Source organism: Zophobas morio, unplaced genomic scaffold (genome assembly GCF_036711695.1).
Source record: "Zophobas morio isolate AGI-343-1 ecotype UQ-CSIRO unplaced genomic scaffold, CSIRO_AGI_Zmor_V1 ptg000014l, whole genome shotgun sequence".
NCBI lineage: Eukaryota > Metazoa > Arthropoda > Insecta > Coleoptera > Tenebrionidae > Zophobas > Zophobas morio.
The window spans coordinates 12,147,151-12,168,943 of NW_026972119.1; the positions used below are offsets into that span (position 1 = coordinate 12,147,151).

The 21,793-nt window shown below is 32.3% G+C and overlaps 1 protein-coding gene across 2 annotated transcripts in view; it reads right to left on the bottom strand.

The window, feature by feature from the left end:
* Positions 1–21,793, bottom strand: part of LOC135129290 (muscarinic acetylcholine receptor DM1) — a 136,310-nt gene that overhangs the window by 52,398 nt on the left and 62,119 nt on the right. For both annotated transcript variants that reach the window (XM_064056454.1, XM_064056455.1), the window contains exon 2: positions 5,312–5,454. In XM_064056454.1, the coding sequence (XP_063912524.1) occupies positions 5,312–5,405 (94 nt within the window). In that variant the 5' untranslated portion in view covers positions 5,406–5,454. The remainder of the gene's footprint in view (positions 1–5,311; positions 5,455–21,793) is intronic.

Consider the following 21,793-nt stretch of genomic DNA (forward strand, 5'->3'; position numbering starts at 1 on the left):
AAAGCATTCGATTTTGTAGTCCCTGATTAAATCAATAAAATAAATTCAAACATTCATTAATTTTTTTGAGTCACCCTGTATAAGCAAATCCAAAAAATCTCAATCAAATGATATATCACAAGTGCAGACTCATCATATTTTGTACATTTTAAATACGATTTATTCGTCATCAATTTTTTGGAGGGGATAAGTAAATATATTTTGATTAAAAGTTTGTCATGCTTATCACAACTTTAAAACACCTACAAGATTTCAAAGCATTCGGTTTTCCAGATTCAAAATTAAATTCGGGTAAAAGTTCAACACGGGGTCATATGTGTAGGATTATGTTATTTTATGCAATTTAAAACCCATTTACTATGTAGAATTTTGAAATGATGCCATCACATCTTTGGTGAGGATGACTAGGCAAATTTTTGTTAGCCTGTTACCATCTACATGATATTCCTAATATAAATACAAAATTTTACAACAATCGGCCCAGTACTTTTGGAGATTATCTGTCTAATAAAAATCTGCTTTCTTAGGTAAATGATAAACGTTGACCGTGTAAATTTTATTTTTTGTAATAAGATCTATCTACATATTAAAATAAAAATTAATAATTTAATAGTAATTTCAGTGTTTTGCGAAAATTGGATAAACTATTTTTGACTTAAACCAAATTCATTGATTTTTACTTCCCGAGCGTAAGCGAAGAACGCTTCATCCCGATTGTCGCCAAAATGTAAAAATATAGTAATGTCGCACCCGCCTATATTTAATAATAATAAAATAATAATCATGTGAATAACAGTTCACCCAAAATTATATTCGGCCCGTTCTGTTCCATTGTAGCTTGATTAACTAAATTAGTCCTCTCCTTATGAGACAAGCCATTTAAAAATTTCATTATCTTTTAACGCACATGTTTGCTATCAAAACGTGCTAACAGTCGAATTCTTTCGAAGTATAAACATAAACAGTCGAATTTACGCAAGTACTGAAATAGTGAGACACCATGTTTTCCCGTTGGTTATCTGTTTCAGGAGCTGCGAGGGTGTTATTTACGCCACTAGTTTTTATTTCATGGAGGCGATCACACAACAAAAATCGAAAAATCAAATATTATAACTTTGCGGAGAAGTGGGATTTGTTATACTGTACTTCAAAGGCGAGGGAAGTTCTCTCGAAATAGCCCTCGACCAATGTTCTAAAAATCATTCTATACCTACAAATAATTGTAAAATGGCATACAGCAAAATTTGCTTGAACAAATGTAATTTTTAGAAATTAATTTTATAAAACCATGGAGTCAAAAATAAATTCCAAGCAAAATTTATACTAAAAACGGATGATTCTGATTAGTGATTAGCGATTTACCACGTTCACGATGACCTAAAGTATGTACAAAATTTCAGAAGAATTTTTTGTGTTGTAATTTCTATGTTAAGTGGTAAAATTTGGTTGTAGAATTTTTACTTTTTCGAAAATCTACATCCATTACTCTATTACTTCCACTACAAAAATTTGTTGTGGATGTCATCAAGCTTCTAACAAGGACACGTATATCAATTTGGACAATAACACATTACATTCACAAATTTTCTGAAAAATTGGGTGGATAAAATTAAAATAACCCTTGTAATTTAAAATATAGATATGTATGGACTGCAAGGTACAAAAGTAAACCAGTCACAATGTAAGGAAAATATGGATATTCGGTGATTAAACCTCAGAGCTTTCAGATGCAAAATTAATGCGACTGACACTGAGCATGGCAATGTTACATCTGGTTGGTATTACATATATATTGAAAGACTAGTTTTACTCCACGAAATATTGAATAATGAAAATTATAATAATAACAAACAAACTCAAAGCAAATTCAGACACCATAAATACAGAAGTATGTTATTTTATAAAATTTTATCTGGCAAAAAAATAAACCTTAAATTTTACGATTTATATCTAAGGTTTAAAAGAAGATCGTTTCAAAATTTAGGTAAAATTCTAGCACAAGTTAACGGATTATAGAACTTTACCTGAAGTTTATTTTTTGTTCATCTCATAAATACGTCTTGAATGCGATTTTAATTTTACATAGTATACTCAAAAAATTATATATGGAACAATTTATTTTAACAATGTTTCTAGAAATATTCATCTAATTTTGTTCTTCCTTTTAACGTCGAGTTTTAATGAGTCTCAAAAGGTGTTCATTCCATTTTGAAATTTTTGAGATGGAATGAAATGGTCTTAAAAGTTAGAGGAAAAATTGCAACGTTATCGAAAAAATGAAAAGTATTTCAAATATTAGCTTTTATGTGCGACAGACTTGTTAAATAAAATTTTAAACTTCCTTAATAAAAGAAAAAGAAGAATAAATTATGCAAAAAATGGCATGCATGAGAGTTAAAGACTGGTACCATTATGGGCTTAATACAGTGTGTTTCATATCAACTGATTTGTTAAAAGTTTTACCTACCAACCTTGGAAATAAAATTGACAGAAAGAAATTTTATCACTTCCGATTTCGCTGCAAATGAAAACAACTTTTTTAAGACGGGTTATCCCTTTTTATTAATTTTTGAAAAGTAAGTTTATTATTGACTCAATAAAATTTTTCGAATTTGGCGAATAACATACCCTCGAAAAAAAGAGAGGGCGGGTGGGCGGGGTTAGTACTTACTAAGATAAATGTGATTTTGACAAATGAGACACCCTTCTATTTTCCTAGAAAGCATCATTTGCCAAAATCAGTCTTGTCTTAATAAGTAACGCTTAGAGGGTATGTTATTCGCCAAAATCAGTCTCCTCTTAGCAAGTAGTAGCCCCGCCCACCCACCCATTATTTTCTTGAGGGCATATCATTTGAAAAAGTCAGTCTCATCTTAGTAAAAACTAGCCCCGCCCACCCGCCTTCTATTTCTTTAGAGCATATTTCATTTGCCAAAATTAGTCGTATCTTACCTGCTTACCTGTCCTCTATTTTCTTGAGGGGGGGGGGCAGTATTTACTAAGATAAGATTGACTTTTTCAAATGATATAAGCTATAAGAAAATAGAGGGTGGGTGGGCGGGGCTAGTACTTGTTAAGGGAATACTGATTTTGGCGAATAACCTACTCTCGAAAAAAAGAGACGGCGGGTGGGCGGGGTTAGTACTTATTAAGATAAGACTGATGATGGCAAACGATACACCCTTCTATTTTCTTAGAAGGTATCATTTGCCAAATTTAGTCTTGCATTAACAAGTACGCTTAGACGGTATGTCATTCGCCAAAATTAGTCTCATCTTAGCAAGTAGTAGCCCCGCCCACCCATCCATTATTTTCTTGAGGGTATATCATTTTATCTTTTAAGAGAGGGTGGGTGTGTGGGGCTAGTACCCGCTAAGATAAAACTGATTTGGCAAATGACATACCTTCTAAGAAAAGAGAGTGTGGGTGGGTGGGGTTAGCACCTTCTAAGATAGAACTGATTTTGGCAAATGACATACTTTCTAAGAAAAGAGAGGGTAGGTGGGTGGGATTAATACCTGCTAAGATAAAACTGATTTTGGCAAATGACATAGCCTCTAAGAAAAGCCGCTCTTTATTTTCTTAGAGAATATGTCATTTGGCAAAATCGATCTTAAACTCAACTCAAGATAAGAGAGGGTGGGTGGGGCTAGTACTTATTAAGGGAATACTGATTTTGGCGAATAACATACTATCGAAAAAAAGAGAGGGCGGGTGGGCGGGCCTAGTACTTACTAAGATAAGACTGATTATGGCAAATGATACACCTTTCTATTTTCCTAGAAGGTAGCATTTGCCAAAATCACTATTGCCTTAACAAGTACGCTTAGAAGGTATGTCATTCCCCAAAATCAGTCTTCTCTTTGCAAGTAGTAGCCGTGCCCACCCGCCCGTTAATTTCTTAGAGGGTATGTCATTTACCAAAATCACTGTCGCATGCAATCAACTAATTTACTAAAATAAGATTGACTTTGACAAATGATACACTGATACACCCTTCTAATATTTTCCTAGAAGGTATCATTTGCCAAAATCAGTCTTATCTTAGTATGTAGTAGCTTGCCCGCCCACCCGCCCATTATTTTCCTAGAGGGTACATCATTTCAAAAAGTCAGTCTCATCTTAATAAATGCTAGTCCCGCCCACCCGCCCTCTATTTTCTTAGAGGGTATGTCATTGTAGCCATCGATTTTGGCGTAATTAATTACATTCGATGACTTTCAAACAGTTCGGACAAATCTAAAAAGCTAGTTAAAAGCTTAGAAATCTCTATTATAAATCGGAAAAAAATAAGCACGCAATTTTAACTTTATTTACTGTATGGTCGCGGGGTGAGAAGATAGAAAAAAGAAACTGAAGCTGTACTTTCTTTGAGAAAAATATATTAAAATTATTTTTGAATATACCGGGTGTTTTATTTTTGAGACATACCACACGACTTAGCTTTTTCAATTAGAACACCCTATATATTTTAACATATTCTAATTTTTGAAATTCCGATGCCACGTTGCCACATTATTCCAATTTTCTTGAATTTTTCATTAATTTCAATTTACTCAATTTTTTGTTTGCTTGCTATCAAAATATCTCTCAAAAAAATAAAAAACTGCAATAACTATTAACGAAAATTACTTTAGTGTTACTCGTTTTTTTTTATTGCGACCCTCTATAAATTCGAGAGAAACCGCAGCCAGTGTACTGCTTAGAGCAAGCACAATGTTGGAGTCGATCTCGCCTTAAAGTAAACAAACTTTTGAAGAATATGTTGGTTTTTGTATTTCAAATTAATCGGTGTCTTAATAGTCTTCCAGTTTTAATGTTCATTATCCCATCGACTATGCAAATTTTGGAAAACTTGAACCATAATTTAAGCGGTAATTTTTATTACAAAGTAAATACCACTTTATATGGAAAATTATTTACATAATCCCGTCCTGTTTAAAAAATAAATTCAAAACTGTCGTCAGTTTATACATAACAGTTGTTAGAAAATAAATTTAAAATAATATTTCTGAGAGCTAATTTTTGTGAATGAAATAGTTACAACCTCCGCTTGTATCATCTCATTCATCTCTGTTCTGACCTAACCTAACTTAGTTAACCCCTTCTAAATCATATTGTTTACAATATTTAACTCTGAAGAGAAATTCTCACCACCCCAAGCTTTCAATTACCGATCATCAAGTATCACAAAGAGGTCATTTTGGTCAAAAACGAGTCAGCAAACTAAACACTGCCACTCATTAAAACGATATCCTCTCCAGTTTCTTTCGGCCTCCACAACAAAAAAACACACAAATGATTGCTTTACCTATGGTACCAATGAAGACAATTTGGGTGATGGAGTAGGTGGCCTCGTGCGGAGCCTGGATGACAGATGTGTTCTCCGTCGACGACGTGTTCATGTTGTCACGAGGACCTGCAGGCTGGACGCCGCATGTTGCTCCGCCCCTTCTATAAAGATAAAACAATGCCATTTAATATAGTGTGAAAATTAAACATGCAAAGCGTTAACAGAACACCGTTACACACAACGCACTAAACTGCCAGCGTTAGCGTTATTTTTAGAATTTAGTCTGATAGCGTGCAGGAGGCGGCAAAGCATCGAGGTATTTAAGAACTTCGTGGATTAAGCTTGGCGGTCGTCAAACACTGGACAGGTTTGTCTTTATTGCTTGACTATTTTCCGGAATACAACCCTGAAATTTACGCAAGTTTCTTGTTACAGATTGACACTAATAGCCTATAAAATTTTACTGCATACAGAAATATTCCTTCTAGATGAGAAATCAATGTCGCAAAAAACTCTGAAGTTGAGTGATTCTAAACAGATCGATTTGCAAACATCATTGGTTCTAATCAAAGAATTCTCTAACCTTTAGCCATTGAGCGAGTTTATGGCAGTTTTACAGCTAATGTAAATAGTAAAACTTGTTTCAATTGATAATAAAAACCAAGTGGGTGAGTATCGATTATAAATTTCAAAGTGGCATGTGATTAGTGTAATTGAGATAGATTCTAATTAGGGAACAGCTCCGTGCTGTAATCTGTCTAATACTAATGCTAACTGAAAATGCATTTCTAATAGTCATTAATGGAACATTTGCATGTGTTATGCGGCTTTGATTGATATTAAAGGTTCAGTAAACAAAAAAAAGAAACAACTCTGTACTGAAAACAAATTTTACACGAGAGAATCTAACTCATGATAAAAAAAAATGATAATATAATCAACTTGTCAGTTGGCTGTCAATAAACGACGACTTTGCATTTCGACGTAATCGTACAAAATCCGTTTGAATCATTCCCCAAGACGTTCTGTCGGCTCCGCAATGAATAAGAAAATGAGGTTACGTTACCTCGAAAACGAAACACTATTTCTTCGCCCCTGATGCTCAATGCTGATTGTTTTTCGTGTTTTCTGGCGTTCTTCGAATTTCGTAATGTTTTTTTTTTTAGAATCCATTTCCCTCTGTCCTTTAGTTTACAAAAAAGAAATGGAAAATGTAGTGAATTTTACTTCCCGAGCGTAAGCTAAGTAAGTATAGTAATCTAGTCCATCGACCGAATTGCCACTTTCATTTTTTCTGGACGTGCCATGATCTCAAGAGTACGAAAAAACTGGTCTCCAGTTTCCGTCTGTCTATCTGTCTGTCGGTCTGTCTGGTGTCTATATCCATTTATATCAGACAAGTAATCTCCGAAACTACTGGAGCGATTGTTGTCAAATCTTGTATGTATATTAGGTATATCATGTAGATGGTTAAATGCTAAATAAAATTTGACCAATCATCCCCGCCGCCAATTATCCAAAATGTACAAAATATGAGTCTATACTTATGATTTATTATTGCATTAAAAGTTCTTAAATTTCTTATATAGGGTTAATGAAAGAGTCAATTTATCATTAGTATTACACTACGACTACACCTACCCAAAGTAATATCGTGTGTTTGAAAAAATGTTGATGACGTCATCACAAAATTTTGTTAAGGGAAAACTCATTTGGAACATACGCCCAGCATGCTTCTTTACATTTACTATAACGTAAGGGTTCTCATAAAAAAAAAATCGCATAATCAAATTTTATAATTTTTCGAAAAAGCTGAATTTGTTTTATTTTTTATTTTTTCTTACGAATTTGTATTTTCATGTTGATCTCCCGTTTCCATTTGTTTGTCCATATGTCTGTAGTCCTTCTGTTGAAGATTTATTAGACACAATTTCTGAATAAAATCAAACCGACTACTTTTAAATTTCAGATATAGATTAAGGTTATCAATATAAGTATACAAAAAGAAAAGTCCTGACTCACTCACTAATTGACTGACTCATCAACGCCTAGCCCAAACTCCTGGACCTAGAAAGCTGAAATTTTACACCGACATTCCCTTTAGAATGTAGACAAGGTATAAGGCCAGATTCTTTTTAAATTCTTTCCCCAGAGGGTAAAATAGGGGATGAAAATCTTAATGTTCATTTCATCCTACATTTTCAAAGTAAAAGCTTGAAATTTAATAAATAGGGAATGAAAATATTTCTGCACTTTTGGAAACTGCACCCCTAATAAGAAGGTAAAATATGGAATGAAAGATTGCATGTAGAAGTAAAAAAAAAATACTTAGTACGTCTATGTTTCACAAAGAATGAGTGGTATCCTTTGGCGGATGACATTTATTTAGTTAGTTAGTCAATCAGTTTACTCTTTTATATATACAGGGTGAGTTACTAAGACGCATTCCTCGATGTTTCAATAATTATTAGAAATAGAAAAGAAGTCAAAGACCAAAGTTGAACGGTTCTTTGAGGACTATCCTCTAAAATTATTTTTAATTATAACGAGTGTTCTGGAATTTATTTTTTTTAATCGAACAGCCTATATAACTTTACCTATCTTAATTGACCTCTTCTTAGGCTTTACATCCATAGTTTATATTTGAAATTACGATGCGACTTTGTGTTACATTTTCATATACAGAGTGTTTATAAAAATGGTTTATTCATTACAATTTTCTAATATCGATATTTCAGTGTCTTCAAATAGAACACCCTATATTTTATTATTGCATTTATTCTGTTTTTTGTTCTTTTTTTATGAGTATTTTCTTTATGTTATGCCTTAAAAACAGAACACTTTGTATAGTGTGTAAAATGATTTTAGAGTATATTCCTCACCCCCTTTGGTCTTTAACTTTTTCTAGTGACTCAACCTGTATATATAAATATGTTTAACAGCATTAAATTTCATATGGCAGATAAACAAGGGGTGCCGCATATACAGGGAGAGCGTTCCTCGATATCTCATTGACTATTACAAACAGAAAAAAAAAACAAAGTTGTGGTTCTTTCAGAACTATAGTCTAAAATTATTTTTAGCTGTAGAGCTACACACAACTTAGTTTTAATGAAACAGCCTATATATTTCGAAATGTTTTGGTTCACTTGTTTTTAGGCTTTACAACTACAGTTTATTATTGAAATTCTAATGCAACGTTGCCACGTTATTCCAATTTTCTTGAATTTTTTAGCAGTAGAAGGGTTCAAAAAAAAAATCGCAGAAGGGTTATTTTTAAAATCTGTGTACCAATATTTTGTGGAGTAATAAATAAAGGTACACGCTTTGTTGTGGCATAACTGAAATGATATTCTCTGATACAGTGTTTATAAAAAAAATGCATTATTACAATTTTTAAATATCGATATTTTAGATTTTTAGAATTTTGTTTAATTGATACCACATGAAAGCACCTAGCTTTATTTATCCTTTTTTGTGAACCTTTACATTACAAAAAAAAAATCTACAGAATTGGAATAATGTGACAACGTCGCAACGGAATTTAAAAAAAAAGTTATGGTAATAAAGCCTAAGAAGGGGCTAATGAGAATATCTAAAACTATAGGTTATTTCATTAAAAAAAAACTAAGTTGTGTATTACTTCTTAAATACAGAATACTCTGTATAGTTAAAAATAAATTTAGACTATAATCTTCAAAGAACTGTACAACTTTGATCTTTAGATTTCTTCTACCTTTAATAAGAAAAGAGATATCGAGGACCACGATTCACCCTGTATAGTTTGTATATATTTATCATCACACCTTATACAGCTCCTCTTTAATCTTGTTCTTTGTATAACATAACTTTTAAGAGATTGTCTATTTCCGTTCTAAAATCAGAAGTAGGAACTTCCAGAGATACAAGATCCAAGTTTAAAAGAATACAACTAAATTTTCGTGAGCCAAGCCACGGGCAGAATTCAACGTATTAGAAGAATGAGGACAAAAAATAGAGTAAGATTCACTAATAAAATACAGGATGTTCCATTCGAACAACTGAAATATTCATATTTGAAAATTATTTTTTATAAACACTCTATAGATTAAAATTTGATTTAGTTGATACCGCGTCCTTTATTTATCCTTCCACAAAATATTGTAAGACAGACTTTGAAAATAATCCTATTGGAACTGGAATAACCTGGCAACGTCGCATCGGAATTTTAAAAATAAACTGTAGTTGTGAAGCCTAAGAAGAGATCAATTAAAATATGTAAAGTTATATAGAATGGTTCCCTTAAAAAAAGAATGGTGTGTTATGCCTTAAAAACAGAACACTCTCTATAGCGTGAATAGTTAAAAACACTTTTAGAGTATAGTCCCCAAAACCGTACAATTTTGGTCTCTAACTTTTTCTAATGACTCACCCTGTATATATAAATATGTTCAACGACACTAAATTTCATATGGCAGATAAACAAGTGATGCCGTATATACAGGGAGAGCGTTCGTCAATATAGTATTGATAATTAGAAACAAAAAAAAGGTAAACACCAAAGTTGTGTGCTTTTTCAAAACTATACTCTAAAATTATTTTAAGCTATAGAGCTGCACACACCTTAATTTATTTTTAATGAAACACCCTATATATATTTAGTTATTTTGGTTGACCTGACTTAGGCTTTACAACCACAGTTTATTTTTTTAATTCTGATGCGATATTGTCACGTTTTTCCAATTCTGAATTTTTTATCAATAGAAGAACAGAATGTTTATAAAAAATGTTTCATTATTATAATTTTTAAATATCAATATTTTAGTTTTTTCAAATAGAACACCCTATATTTATTACTGCATCTGATTCTGCTTTTGTTATTGCAATTTTTTACTTTTTTAAGAGGCACATCGACATATTAGAATAATGAGAACAAAAAATAGAGTAAGATATAGTAATAAAATATATTCTATTTGAAAAAACTGAAATATCGATATTTTTAGAATTTTTTTGTAAATATTCTGTATTTTAAAATTTTGTTTAATTGATACGACGAGAAAGCGCGTAGCTTTGTTTATCCTTTTTTGTGAAACTTTACATTACTAAAATCAACAGGATTGGAATAAGGTTACAACGTCGCAACGGAATTTTAAAAATATGTTATGGTTATAAAGCCTAGGAAGGAGCTAATGAGAATACCTAAAGTATGTAGGGTATTTCATTAAAAAAAAAAACTAAGTTGTGTGTTACTTCTTAAATACAGAATACTCTGTATAGTTAAAAATAATTTTAGGGTATAGTCCTCAAAAAACCGTACAAGTTTGGTCTTTACCTTTACAGAAGTAGGTACTTCCAGAGATAGAATATCCAAGTTTAAAAGAAGACAACTAAATTTTCGTGACAATGTGCTAACCGAAATTCGTCTACTCATTCCTTTCATCAAACTGATGACGTTCCTTTTTGGTGTACAGAATTGAGTTTATAATTTTCTCTTGCGCATTTATTTTTTCATAGTTGATAGTTTTAATTGGTTTGATTGATTAGCTGAGACAATAAACTCTATTTATTTTATAAGTTAATCTATTACGTTCATAATTTTCGTTTGCCACGTTGATCAACGACAGTCCAATAAAATGATTATTTTCCTCAGCATTTAATCAAATCATAATTGAAAAGCTCCTTATAGTAGCTCTAAAATATCAAATTCTCAAATCCGCCGAGAGTTCATTGTTAATAGCCTGAACTAATTGAAGTTGATAGTTGAGTTCTATAATTAATGTTGATATGTACCTACTTTAACGAACTTTGAATATTTGATTCGTGTAATTAGTTCCACGTTAAAAGTTTGAGGAGATTATTTGGGAAGACTCTCATAACAGCCATCATGGGTCTTTTTTCAAATTCTTAGAAGTTAGTCGGCCATGCATCACTGTTGTGTGAGCTTCTATACTTTAATTAAACTTGTATGAAATATAGATAAATAAAAGTTTCAATCAACTGTCTTTATGGCACACAGGCAATTCTTTACAGTTTGATAGGTAACTTATAAGTTCTCATTCTACACAAAGTCGCAAAGGGATTTCACCCTTGGTCTTTGTTATTATTTTTCTTCCGAACTGATACGATGCGGTCATTTCGATGTTATCTTGAGGAAAGTGAAACCCTCCCTTTTATCAACGAAGAGAAAAAGATTCAAATTATCACCAAAGGAAATTTCGAAGTTGAAAAGGATTTTATTAACGAACGACACTATATTTTCAAAGAATTGCGATTATTCGAAAATGGCTGATATTTACTTAGTGCGACAAAAAAGAACCTCTTTATTACAACCTCATCCAACAGAATAGAAGCACAGAATCAAGTCGATGTTAATATTTTTTTTGTAACGATTAAGCCATCAAATTGACATCAAATATGGCAGTCAAGTCTAAGTAAAAGATTTTTTATCATCATTCAGCTCGAGTTCAATTTCCTCTGATATTTCCCGCTTTCCTTCAGCTAATTGTTTTTGCTTAAAAAATGTCTGCCAGATCGATATTACCTCGAGTACACTGTTTGTACAGGAGGTAATTTCATTCTGTCCCTTTCCGTTGCATTTTTAATATGTCCTGAGTACATTTTCAGCGATGATTTCAAGACGGCCACTTGGGGTAATATTAGAACAAGGGTAGAGATTCTTGCGAAATAGCATATCGTGCGATATTGCTAGAACGAGGATGTGAACGTCTCGTAAAATATTTTTACCACCTCACAAAACCATTTGGAAGTATCGCATGTGGACTAATACGGACTATTACACAACCCACTGACAAAAACAAAATAGAATAGAAAATTTCCATACTTATCCATAATTACGTCAAATTATTTTAATTAAGTGTATACACAAGATTTATAATGTAAAACAACGCAAACACATAACGCTATATTAAAATTTTGTTTACAAAAGTAGTAATTAGTCAGTATTTCATAAATATCAGGAACATCGAGATCGTATTTTGAATATTACATGAGCCTTTCGTTTGCTAAAGCGTGTACGTTTATGGCTATACATTAATTTATCAGTTTAGAGAGCTTATAAGAATAGCCCCTCTTCGCACGTTTCTAATAATAACGCTGACGCAATTTTCTCTCTTTACATTAGCATTTTTTGCGATAATAAAAAATTGTCTTCCTTCCTTCCTGTAACACTTCCCTAGTTTTGTTCTTCGTTGACTATGGATTTGCTCCAGAATAAAGTATAAATTATGCACGTGCTGTGTTACGGATCTTGCTTCAAATTATGTTAACACGAAGGAAAAAAGCAAGTTTGTACTTGTTGCTATAGTCTTGGAGTTATTGAGACGAGATTGCTTGAGTAGTTTACTTAATGGCAGCTAAACATGGCAGTCTACTTTAGGTATAAAACGAACCACAAGTCTTGCCAAGATTTTGTCTCAAGTCTGAAATGTAGCTTGTGAATTTCATATGACTGTTGAATTTTCAATAAGCGCCTAACTTTTGATTAAATTTTGTCGCTTAATTTTCTTAGTTATTATTAATGGTCTCTGTGCATACACTTTTCGTGCTACTAATTTAATGTGAATTTCGTTCTGAATTAGAATTTAAAAGCAAATCTGACAAAATGTATTGTGTTGAAACGTGTTATATACTTGCAACAGCGTGAAAAGCTTCAATTACTTCATTAGTGCTGTAATATTAATTTACTGCACTTCACATTGTGTGGTAAGAATGCCTTTATTCAAGTTTACGGGAAAGTCAGATTCGTGCAGTTAAAAAATGTTAGTAAATTGATAAATCAGAGTTTAAGTGCTCTAAACTATAAATTAATCTCATATTGAATGTTTCGCTTTATGTTAAATTAGGCCAGTTTTCTGCAGTTTGTGAGTTTACCTTGTATAGTAAAACCCCATTATAATAACAACGGTTAAAATTACTCTATCAATATTTACCAGTTGTTGAAATAAATAGGTTAGGAAAATAACGTGACATGGCTAATGAGCTTGAACAATTCTGTTGTTGTAAAGTCTAATCGGTTAAATTAAATTCCCATACTAGGTTTCATAATAAAAGAGAAACAGAAATAATACCGAATATTAGAGGTATTTAGTAATGAAAATGCCTTTAATAATTTTTGGTTTGACGTCATCAGTGTATTTCACGGCTACTACGGTCAGAAAGTGCAGATTTCTTATTTACATCTGTCTGTATATCTGGGGTTGTTTGATGACACATCTATTAAATCAGTTAACGAAACTAACGAACCCACTGCATTGAATTCTATATCTACAATTTATCATTTAATGGGTATAGATTGGTACCACATTCTTTAGCAAGCTATAAGCAGATACTCAAATGTGAGTCAAAATATTAAAGTGAGTTCTTTTTTATTACATAAGGAGAGCCTCAAGGCTCAGTGTCTAGACCCCAACATAAATTTACAATAATTAAAAAAAAAAATTGGTGGAAGGTTATTTCGACAGCCCTTCCCTCGCCTCTGAAGTACAATAAAACATATGCCGCTTATTCGAAAAATTATAAAATTCGATTTTCCGAATTTTATTATTTTATGAGAACCCCTAGAAATTTAAAATGAATATATTTATGTAATGTTAAAGTTAATGCAAAGAAGCGTGATACGGATATATTTCAAACGAATTTTTCCTTTATAAAATTTTCTGATAACATTAGAATAAATTGAGTCATTTTTTAATTTTTTTGAGGCACCCTGTATGAGCAATTCTAAAAAATTGGTCGAAACTTGTTTCGACAGAACTTCCCTCGCTCCTGGAGTACAAAGAAACATATCCAGCATTTTCGAATGGGCGCACCCTCAAAGGTGTCCGTCATCGTTTCTCTGTCATAGTGAACGTTTCTAACTGTCCCTGTTTAGATTAGTGGCTAATAGTGACCAGTTCACTTAAGTTAATTTTTCCGTGTGTTATTGTTTTGCGATTTAAAAAAATAAATTTAAAAACCACCCCCTTCTAAAGTGTGCATGTTACGCTACTGACTGACAGTCCGTTGTCAGATTCTGATGATTCACCATGTTGAACTTAAAATAATCCATCTCTAACAACCTTTGTCCTTCAGCACTTGGTAATGGCAATCTGACCCTCAAATGTTTATTTATGTTTATACATCGGAAGAGAGTCCAGTCACTTTAGTTTAACTCAGTATGTCAACCATACCACAGGCGAAACTCTTTTTTTTTCGCCTTTGTTATAGTTGACATAATGAGTTACATTGCTCCTGAAGATGCCACTTACGAAAATGTGCAAAACGTTTAGCCCAGAAACTCAATTAACACCGTTCCAACCCGGAAAACGATCATGTATTGATTCCGACCGTGCAAGCCTCCGAAATTATTTTTTAGATCATATAGACTCAGCATATTTTGCACATGTAAGATTAAAATAAGTTCACCCATTTATTAATTTTTTTTAGACACCCCGTATAAGCAACTCTAAAAAATATGAATGGAATGACAAATCACAAGTACAGACTCATCATATTTTGTACATTTTAGATAAGACTTATTCAGCAAAATTTTGGGGTGACGTCATAATTTTTTTGGGAGGGGATAAATGAATAAATTTTTATTAATGGTTTACCATGATTACGATAACCTTAAAACGTTTCCAAGATTTCATAGCAATCGGTTTTGTAGTTTCAAAGTTAAATTGCAAAATGTTGTTATAAATTTTTTTTTCCAAAAAACTGGATGTCTAAGGTGAAAACTTAACACAGATTCATACACCACAACTGCAAGAATGTCTTATTTTATGAAATTAAAAAAATTATATTATTGTAAATTTTGAAAATGACGTCATCCCATTGGTGGTGCATAACAAAATTTGATAACAATTGGTCAAATAGTTTCGAAGATCATCTGTCTAATAAAAATCTGGACAGGCAGCAGGCAGACAGACAGACGGACAGACGAAAATGGGAGATCTATTTCTTCGTTCTCTTAGGGTCATGAAAGGTCGACAAAACATAAAATTAGGAAGTCGCTCGATGGACTCGATTACAATACTTACGAGTACTTAGCTTACGCTCGGGAAGTAATCAAATTTGAGAATTTTACTTTCAACATCATTTTTAATGTTACGATAATAGATGTTGATCGGCCAAATTTTAAGACTTAACATTCTATAGCTAATAAAACTCCAAACAAAAAGAAGGAAAGGGAAAAGAGAAACAAAAAGAATACATTGACAGAGATAATGATGGAGTTCACAAAACAAGACCAAAAAAAGTATGAAAATCATCAATATCATGACATTGGATAAATGAAAATAAACAATTAAAAGGAGAGAATAAAGGCATGCACAATGATATAATCGATATAAGAGAGAGAATTGGGAACTTATAAAAAGAATAAGACACTACATAATCTTAACTGAACAAGGAAATTGCAGAAGAAACGCCAGATAATGGTCAATAAATATAAACTAAACACAGTGGAACAAAAAATATACATAAATCATGAATTAGCAAAGAATGAATCAGAAATATAACAAAAATGAATATAGGAAAAAAAGAAGACAAACTTAAAGAAAACGACGAAATAAGTCAAACAGCACCAAAAAACTAAGAAATAATTGTGAGGCAAGTAGAAATATAACGAAAGAGACAAACTAGAATATGAATAAGGAAATGACCAAAACACGTAACAAGAAAAAAAATTGTAATTTAATACAAACCCAAAGGGCGAACATAGAAAATATGTTAAGTATAGCAACTTGGAGTATACAAAATATAAAAGGAAATGAAGAGGAATTGATAAAGGAAATGATAAAATATAAAGAGGAGGTACTAGTAACACTTATGTAAATGAAGGAGGAACCTGAGAACAAGGTTTAACATGAATATGACAGAATTGTTTCGAACAGCAGTTAATAAAGTTCACATTGCCATGATGGTCGCTAACATACGGAACGTATGGATACAACAACAAGAAGAAAATGTAAATGAAAGAATATTAAAGATAGAAATGGAGATATTTGACGAAGAACTGTGGACAATGATAATCGCTTGTGAAAAAACGAAGATGCAACGAAAGAAACTAAAAAATTAATTCTATGGAGAACTCCAGAAACACTATATGAAGAAGAGGAAAATATAATAATAATAATAATAATAATAATAATGGGATACTTAAATAGAAAAGTAAGAAACCATAATACAAGCATAGAAGAATGTTTTGCAAGAGAAGAAGAAGAAATGAAGGACAACAAAGGAGATAGAATAATTTAAATTTGTATTACAAATAAAAAATTAATAATGTTAATAACATATGCAAACTGTACAAGTCACAAAAGCGATGGAAATAAAAAGTGAGCACTATTTGGTATAAATGGGCATGAAGAAAATAAAGAAAGAAAAAATAAGATAAGGGAGAAATAGAATGAAACAAAAGATAAACAGTTATAAACTTAAAGAAACCAGCTATGGAGAAGTATATCCAGAAATGTAAAATTAAAGGAATCAGAAAGAATTGAAATAGAAGAAAAATAGAACGAATTCAAAAATAGCTTGCTGGATGCAGCATGAAAGAGCTCTGGAACTACAAAAATAACAACTAAAAGATAAAAATAATAGAATTGTGGATTGCAGAAATAAAACAAATAACCAAAGAGAAAAAAATAGTTGGAAAAGATATATAATAAATACTTACATACAAAGAAATCAGAAGATTATGCGACATACAAAAAAAAACGAAAAAACGAAGAACACAATAAAGAAAGCAAAATTCGGACAGACTATGACTCATAATTACAAAGAAAACCAAGAACAATTTGTTTTTACTGTACGTTCAAAATAGGCTTATTATGAAACCCAAAAAACAGTTGGAAGTTGGACATGGAAGTCTTTGTGAAACTGGTTTTGGCAACAGTTTGTTCTGTATTGTTGTGTTGTTTGCTAGAACGTCACATGAACGCTAAGTCTAACCCGTCGAAACCTGAACGTCGCTCGTTTTAAAGTAATTTTAAAATGGATAAAATAGTCTAATTAATATCAATTTGGGAACAGCGTAAAACTTTTAGGTAGAAAAAAATAGTAGCCTATTATTTGTTGTTCGTCCCAAATATACAGTTTTTTTCTAGTGCATTTATCACGGTTAAGATTACGTGTACAAAGCTCGTACTGAACTTTAAAGGTGAAAGCACTTTCAGATTAAAAAGTCTTTTCGGTATCAATTTGAAAATGAATTTCACACAAACGTCAAATGTCATTTGACACGGTTACATTTAAATGGATCATGTGCGAAAAACCTTGAATAATAACAGTAACCAGATTTTTTATCAAACGTCTTATTAAACTAGTATTATGTAATAATATACTACCGAGTAACTATTAACGATTAAAGCAAATTTTTGGGTTGGCAGTTCTGAACTACTGGCAGCAATGTTGGCATGTCAGTTCAGAGTTGTTAATTTTGACATCAGCGCCCCTAAAAAACCAATGAGAAGATGCCCAAAATTTGAATTTAATGTCAAATATGCCATCATAAATTTTAAATGTTGCCAACTTGACCAAAAAAATTACAAACATTAATAGGCATCCACTACATTTGGGAACCTTAAGCAGCTAAAACACAAGAAAGAATATTATATGAATAACATAAAATACAAAGATGGAAAATAACATAGTCACAGATGGAAAAAAAATAATGGATAGATGGGAACAGCATTTTCAAGAATTGAGGGAGGATGATTTAAATGAAGAGGAAGAACATCAGGAGTAGAATGAATTACAGGAAATTGACAGAACACGGAAAGAATATTTAATTTATCAGAAGCTGTATGAAAGATAAAGTTAGGAAAAGCACCAGGGAGAGATAATATCCCCCGAAATAACAAAATATTTATGAAAAAGGGCAGAAAACAAAAATCTTACCAAGAATATGGAAGAAAAATAAAAGAAGAGATTGAAACTACTACAGAAGACGCTCACTGTCGGTTTAAAAAAAAAAGAAGATCTAATATTTGTGGCCAGACAAACCAGCGAAAAAACTATAAACCAGAAGAGATACATATACTTGGAATCGTTTAACCGGATAAGAAGAGAATGTGAAAGCTTAAAAAAAACACAAATAGATAAAGGAGCAATAACAATTATAAAAAAAATAACAAGGAAAACACAAACATAGAACTAACAGTGAGGAATCAAAATAACTTAAAACAAAGAAGGAAGTGATACAAGGGTATGTGCTGATCCCAATCCCATACTCAATCGTATTAGATGCACTAATAAAGGAACCCAAAACTATGACCATCTCAGAAGAAAAGAAAAGGCATAACATAAAACTGCAAGGGAAAGTAACAGAATAAAAAAGATTGCGTCGACCCAGGGACGCACGATTGGAGTTTTAACTCTGCGTTGTCAATTCATATAAATTAAACACGTTTACGCGGCGAAGTCATTAATTTTCTCTTAAAAAACAATAAAAACCAAAAATATGTTGCATTTGTATTTTTTGACAAAATGATGAGTAATAATGATATATTGTCGATTCTTGTTTATTATAAAATATACTTTTTTTATTTATTTGTCATATAGAAATATCATAATTAATTATTATTATTATATTGTAAAAAAAAAATTAAAGTACAATGTGTAATACGCTATTCTCGCGCTCCCACTCCTCTCGTCACAACCTCGCTCGAGTTGCTACTTAATACCGCTGCCAACAGGAGGCGCTGCCCGTTAACGCCTACGCACACTAATCGCCTCAGTTCCGAGAGTTATCCGTGCATCACTTCTGCATCTTGAGGATCGTTGTGGTCTAGATACTCAATGAATTCTGGCAGTGGGTGTAGGTTGTGTAATCTTAGAGCATTGTGGGGGTCCTAAGAAATGGAATCAGCACCAACCACTCTCTGAGGCGTTTCATGTACATATTGTTTGATCACTTGATCAGTTTATTTCTCTCTCTTTTTCTATATAGCGCGGCGTTACATGTCAATGTTCAGACCGGTCTCGGAGACCTCGACACCGACACCGACACCGAGCTCGTAGCTCAAATTCGGCATCCTATTCCGGCGCGCGTCGTATACAAATATTTGGGAACAATAATACAAAGCAACAGAAAAATAATAAAAAGATTGGGGAAAGCAGGGAAAATGTTTAACAAGATGAGAACAACACTCCTAGGAAAAAACGAAACATCAAAACAAATAAAATAAAAAGTAGTCAGAGCAGCTTTAATGTATAGTAGTGAAATATGGATACGGACAAGACAGAAAAACTAAACGCCGTGTTAATGCAATTGATTTGAGATTCTTAAGAAAAATGAAAAATAAAACCAAAAGGGATAAAATAAGAAATATGACATACTGACGACAGAAAATACAACTTAAACCTAAATAAATAATAAATAAATGATAAAACAGGAAAAAGGCAGCTAAGGTGCTTCAGGGTAGACATGTATGCCCTACGACAAATGAACGATTAACTAAAAAAGTATTACGTTTTAGTATTATATTTCCATAAAAATAATGGAATATCTTTTTAGAAGTATAGCTTCGAAAATAAGTCTGAACGTTGAATTTTATCCACATAAAGCTTTAAGACTACCTTACGAATAAAATTGCATCTTAAGGCACAGCTACACAGCTACAAGCTTGACAGTACAAGCTTGGTAAACCATAAATCAAATACAATAAGTTATAACTTCAACTGCTAATTGTAAAAATTAATGCCATGTTTTGAACTCACTCTCGTATTGAAACGTGTCCGCTTTACACCGCTGTGGGGGATGACGCAATTATAAAATGTCATGAACTCGCTCTATCTGCTCTATTATTTCCCACGCTTGCTTGAAAAACCCGCATGAGTACAAAGCGCACTTTACAACAGATGCCTATTGTTTCACTTGTTTAATCAAATATAGCATATTATACTATTCTAAACAAACATATTTTATTCAAACATAGACAAATGTCATACATGTCACAAATGTAAAAGGGTGGAAATCTCTGTTCCATGATTTTCATGATTTTAATCAAAATTACCTCTAATTTAAATGTCACACGTCGGAAAGCCCAGCGTCCATAACCTACAAGTAGCATTTCAAAACAAAGAGTATTTTCGATAAAATTTTCATTTTTTTTTTGTTTAAATTTCTAAGATTGGCAAAAATATATTTACTGAAAACTTTTTCTATTCAAAGCTCTTCGTTTTTTTGCTTTGAGCAGCAAAATTTAATGTTGGTGCAAAAAATAACAGTTTAATGTTACGTTATACCTACATATCAAAATGAACACTTATTATAACTGTTAACATATACAAATATACACTTAAGGGTAGCACGTGGGCTCAACATGACTATTGATACATTTTTGATATAATTAACTTATTTAAAAAAAAATCAATAATACTGAACACTACTGAACAGTTGCGTAACAAACGTCTATTTTTTAACTATCATATTAATTAGCAAACAAACAACCAAGCAAGTATGCAAAATAAATACTCCTATAACAAAAATGAAACAGTTCCGACAGAGTCAACGTAAAAAGCTGCGCAAGTTTTAAGTACCCCTCTAAAATGAGATTATAAGAAAAAAGTTAAATGTCTATAGAACAAATTTCATCAAACTTAAAACACCCGAAGTAAATCTCTTCAAACCTACGCCGTCCCTTAATTGTGTTCCATTAGGAATATAGAAATAAATTATGTAAATTAGAAAATTCCTGTATAAAAATGAAGCTTACATTATCATCAGAGCGGAATAAAAATTCTCTTTGAGTCTCTCGGCTCAGACTAAGTTGAGCCGCATCGCCCACGGCCAATATCGCATGCCTGAGCTCGGGGCCTTGGGCTAGGTACCGCACAAAACACAAGATAAATACCACTCGAAGGCATAAATGCAATCGGAAAAATTTATGTATAAGAGGAAGCTAAGTGGACGCCTACGACGCAACTTGTTGATATCCTGCGCTTTATTACAGCCAAGCTCCGAAAAAATTCGACGCCTGCCGCCGATTAATCGCAGCCCTGGCGCTCCCTTCCAGGACCGGAGCAAGAAAAAGTGGAGGAGACGCGATAGTGTCTCTCAAGAAAACTCCTTGCGTAATGATATGGGCGGCACCGGGGTTTCTGATGTAATTAATTATTTCTTAATAGGCTTACTGTGTGCTGGAGGAAGAAAACATTAAGAAGTGGGAGGATTCTGCTTAATGACAAGTTTAAATGAAATCTTGTCTGTTCATGTTCTAGTTCTTAACCACTTTTGTCTATGAAGCTTGCTACGTCCCACGACATTCTGAAATGGCTCTGTAGCTATTGTGTTCATTGGTATTTATTACTCGATGAAAGACTGAAATACTGAATTTATCGCTTCCTACGATTCTACTTTGACGAGTTCAAAATGGGACTTTGAGAATGTTGACGCATGACCTTTTATTACTTAATTAATTAGTTAATTCTATTAAGGATTCTTGAAAAATCTCTTTGTGTGTTAACATTTTTTTTCTGTTGTCTACAAACAAAAGATTTGCTCATTTTTATCTT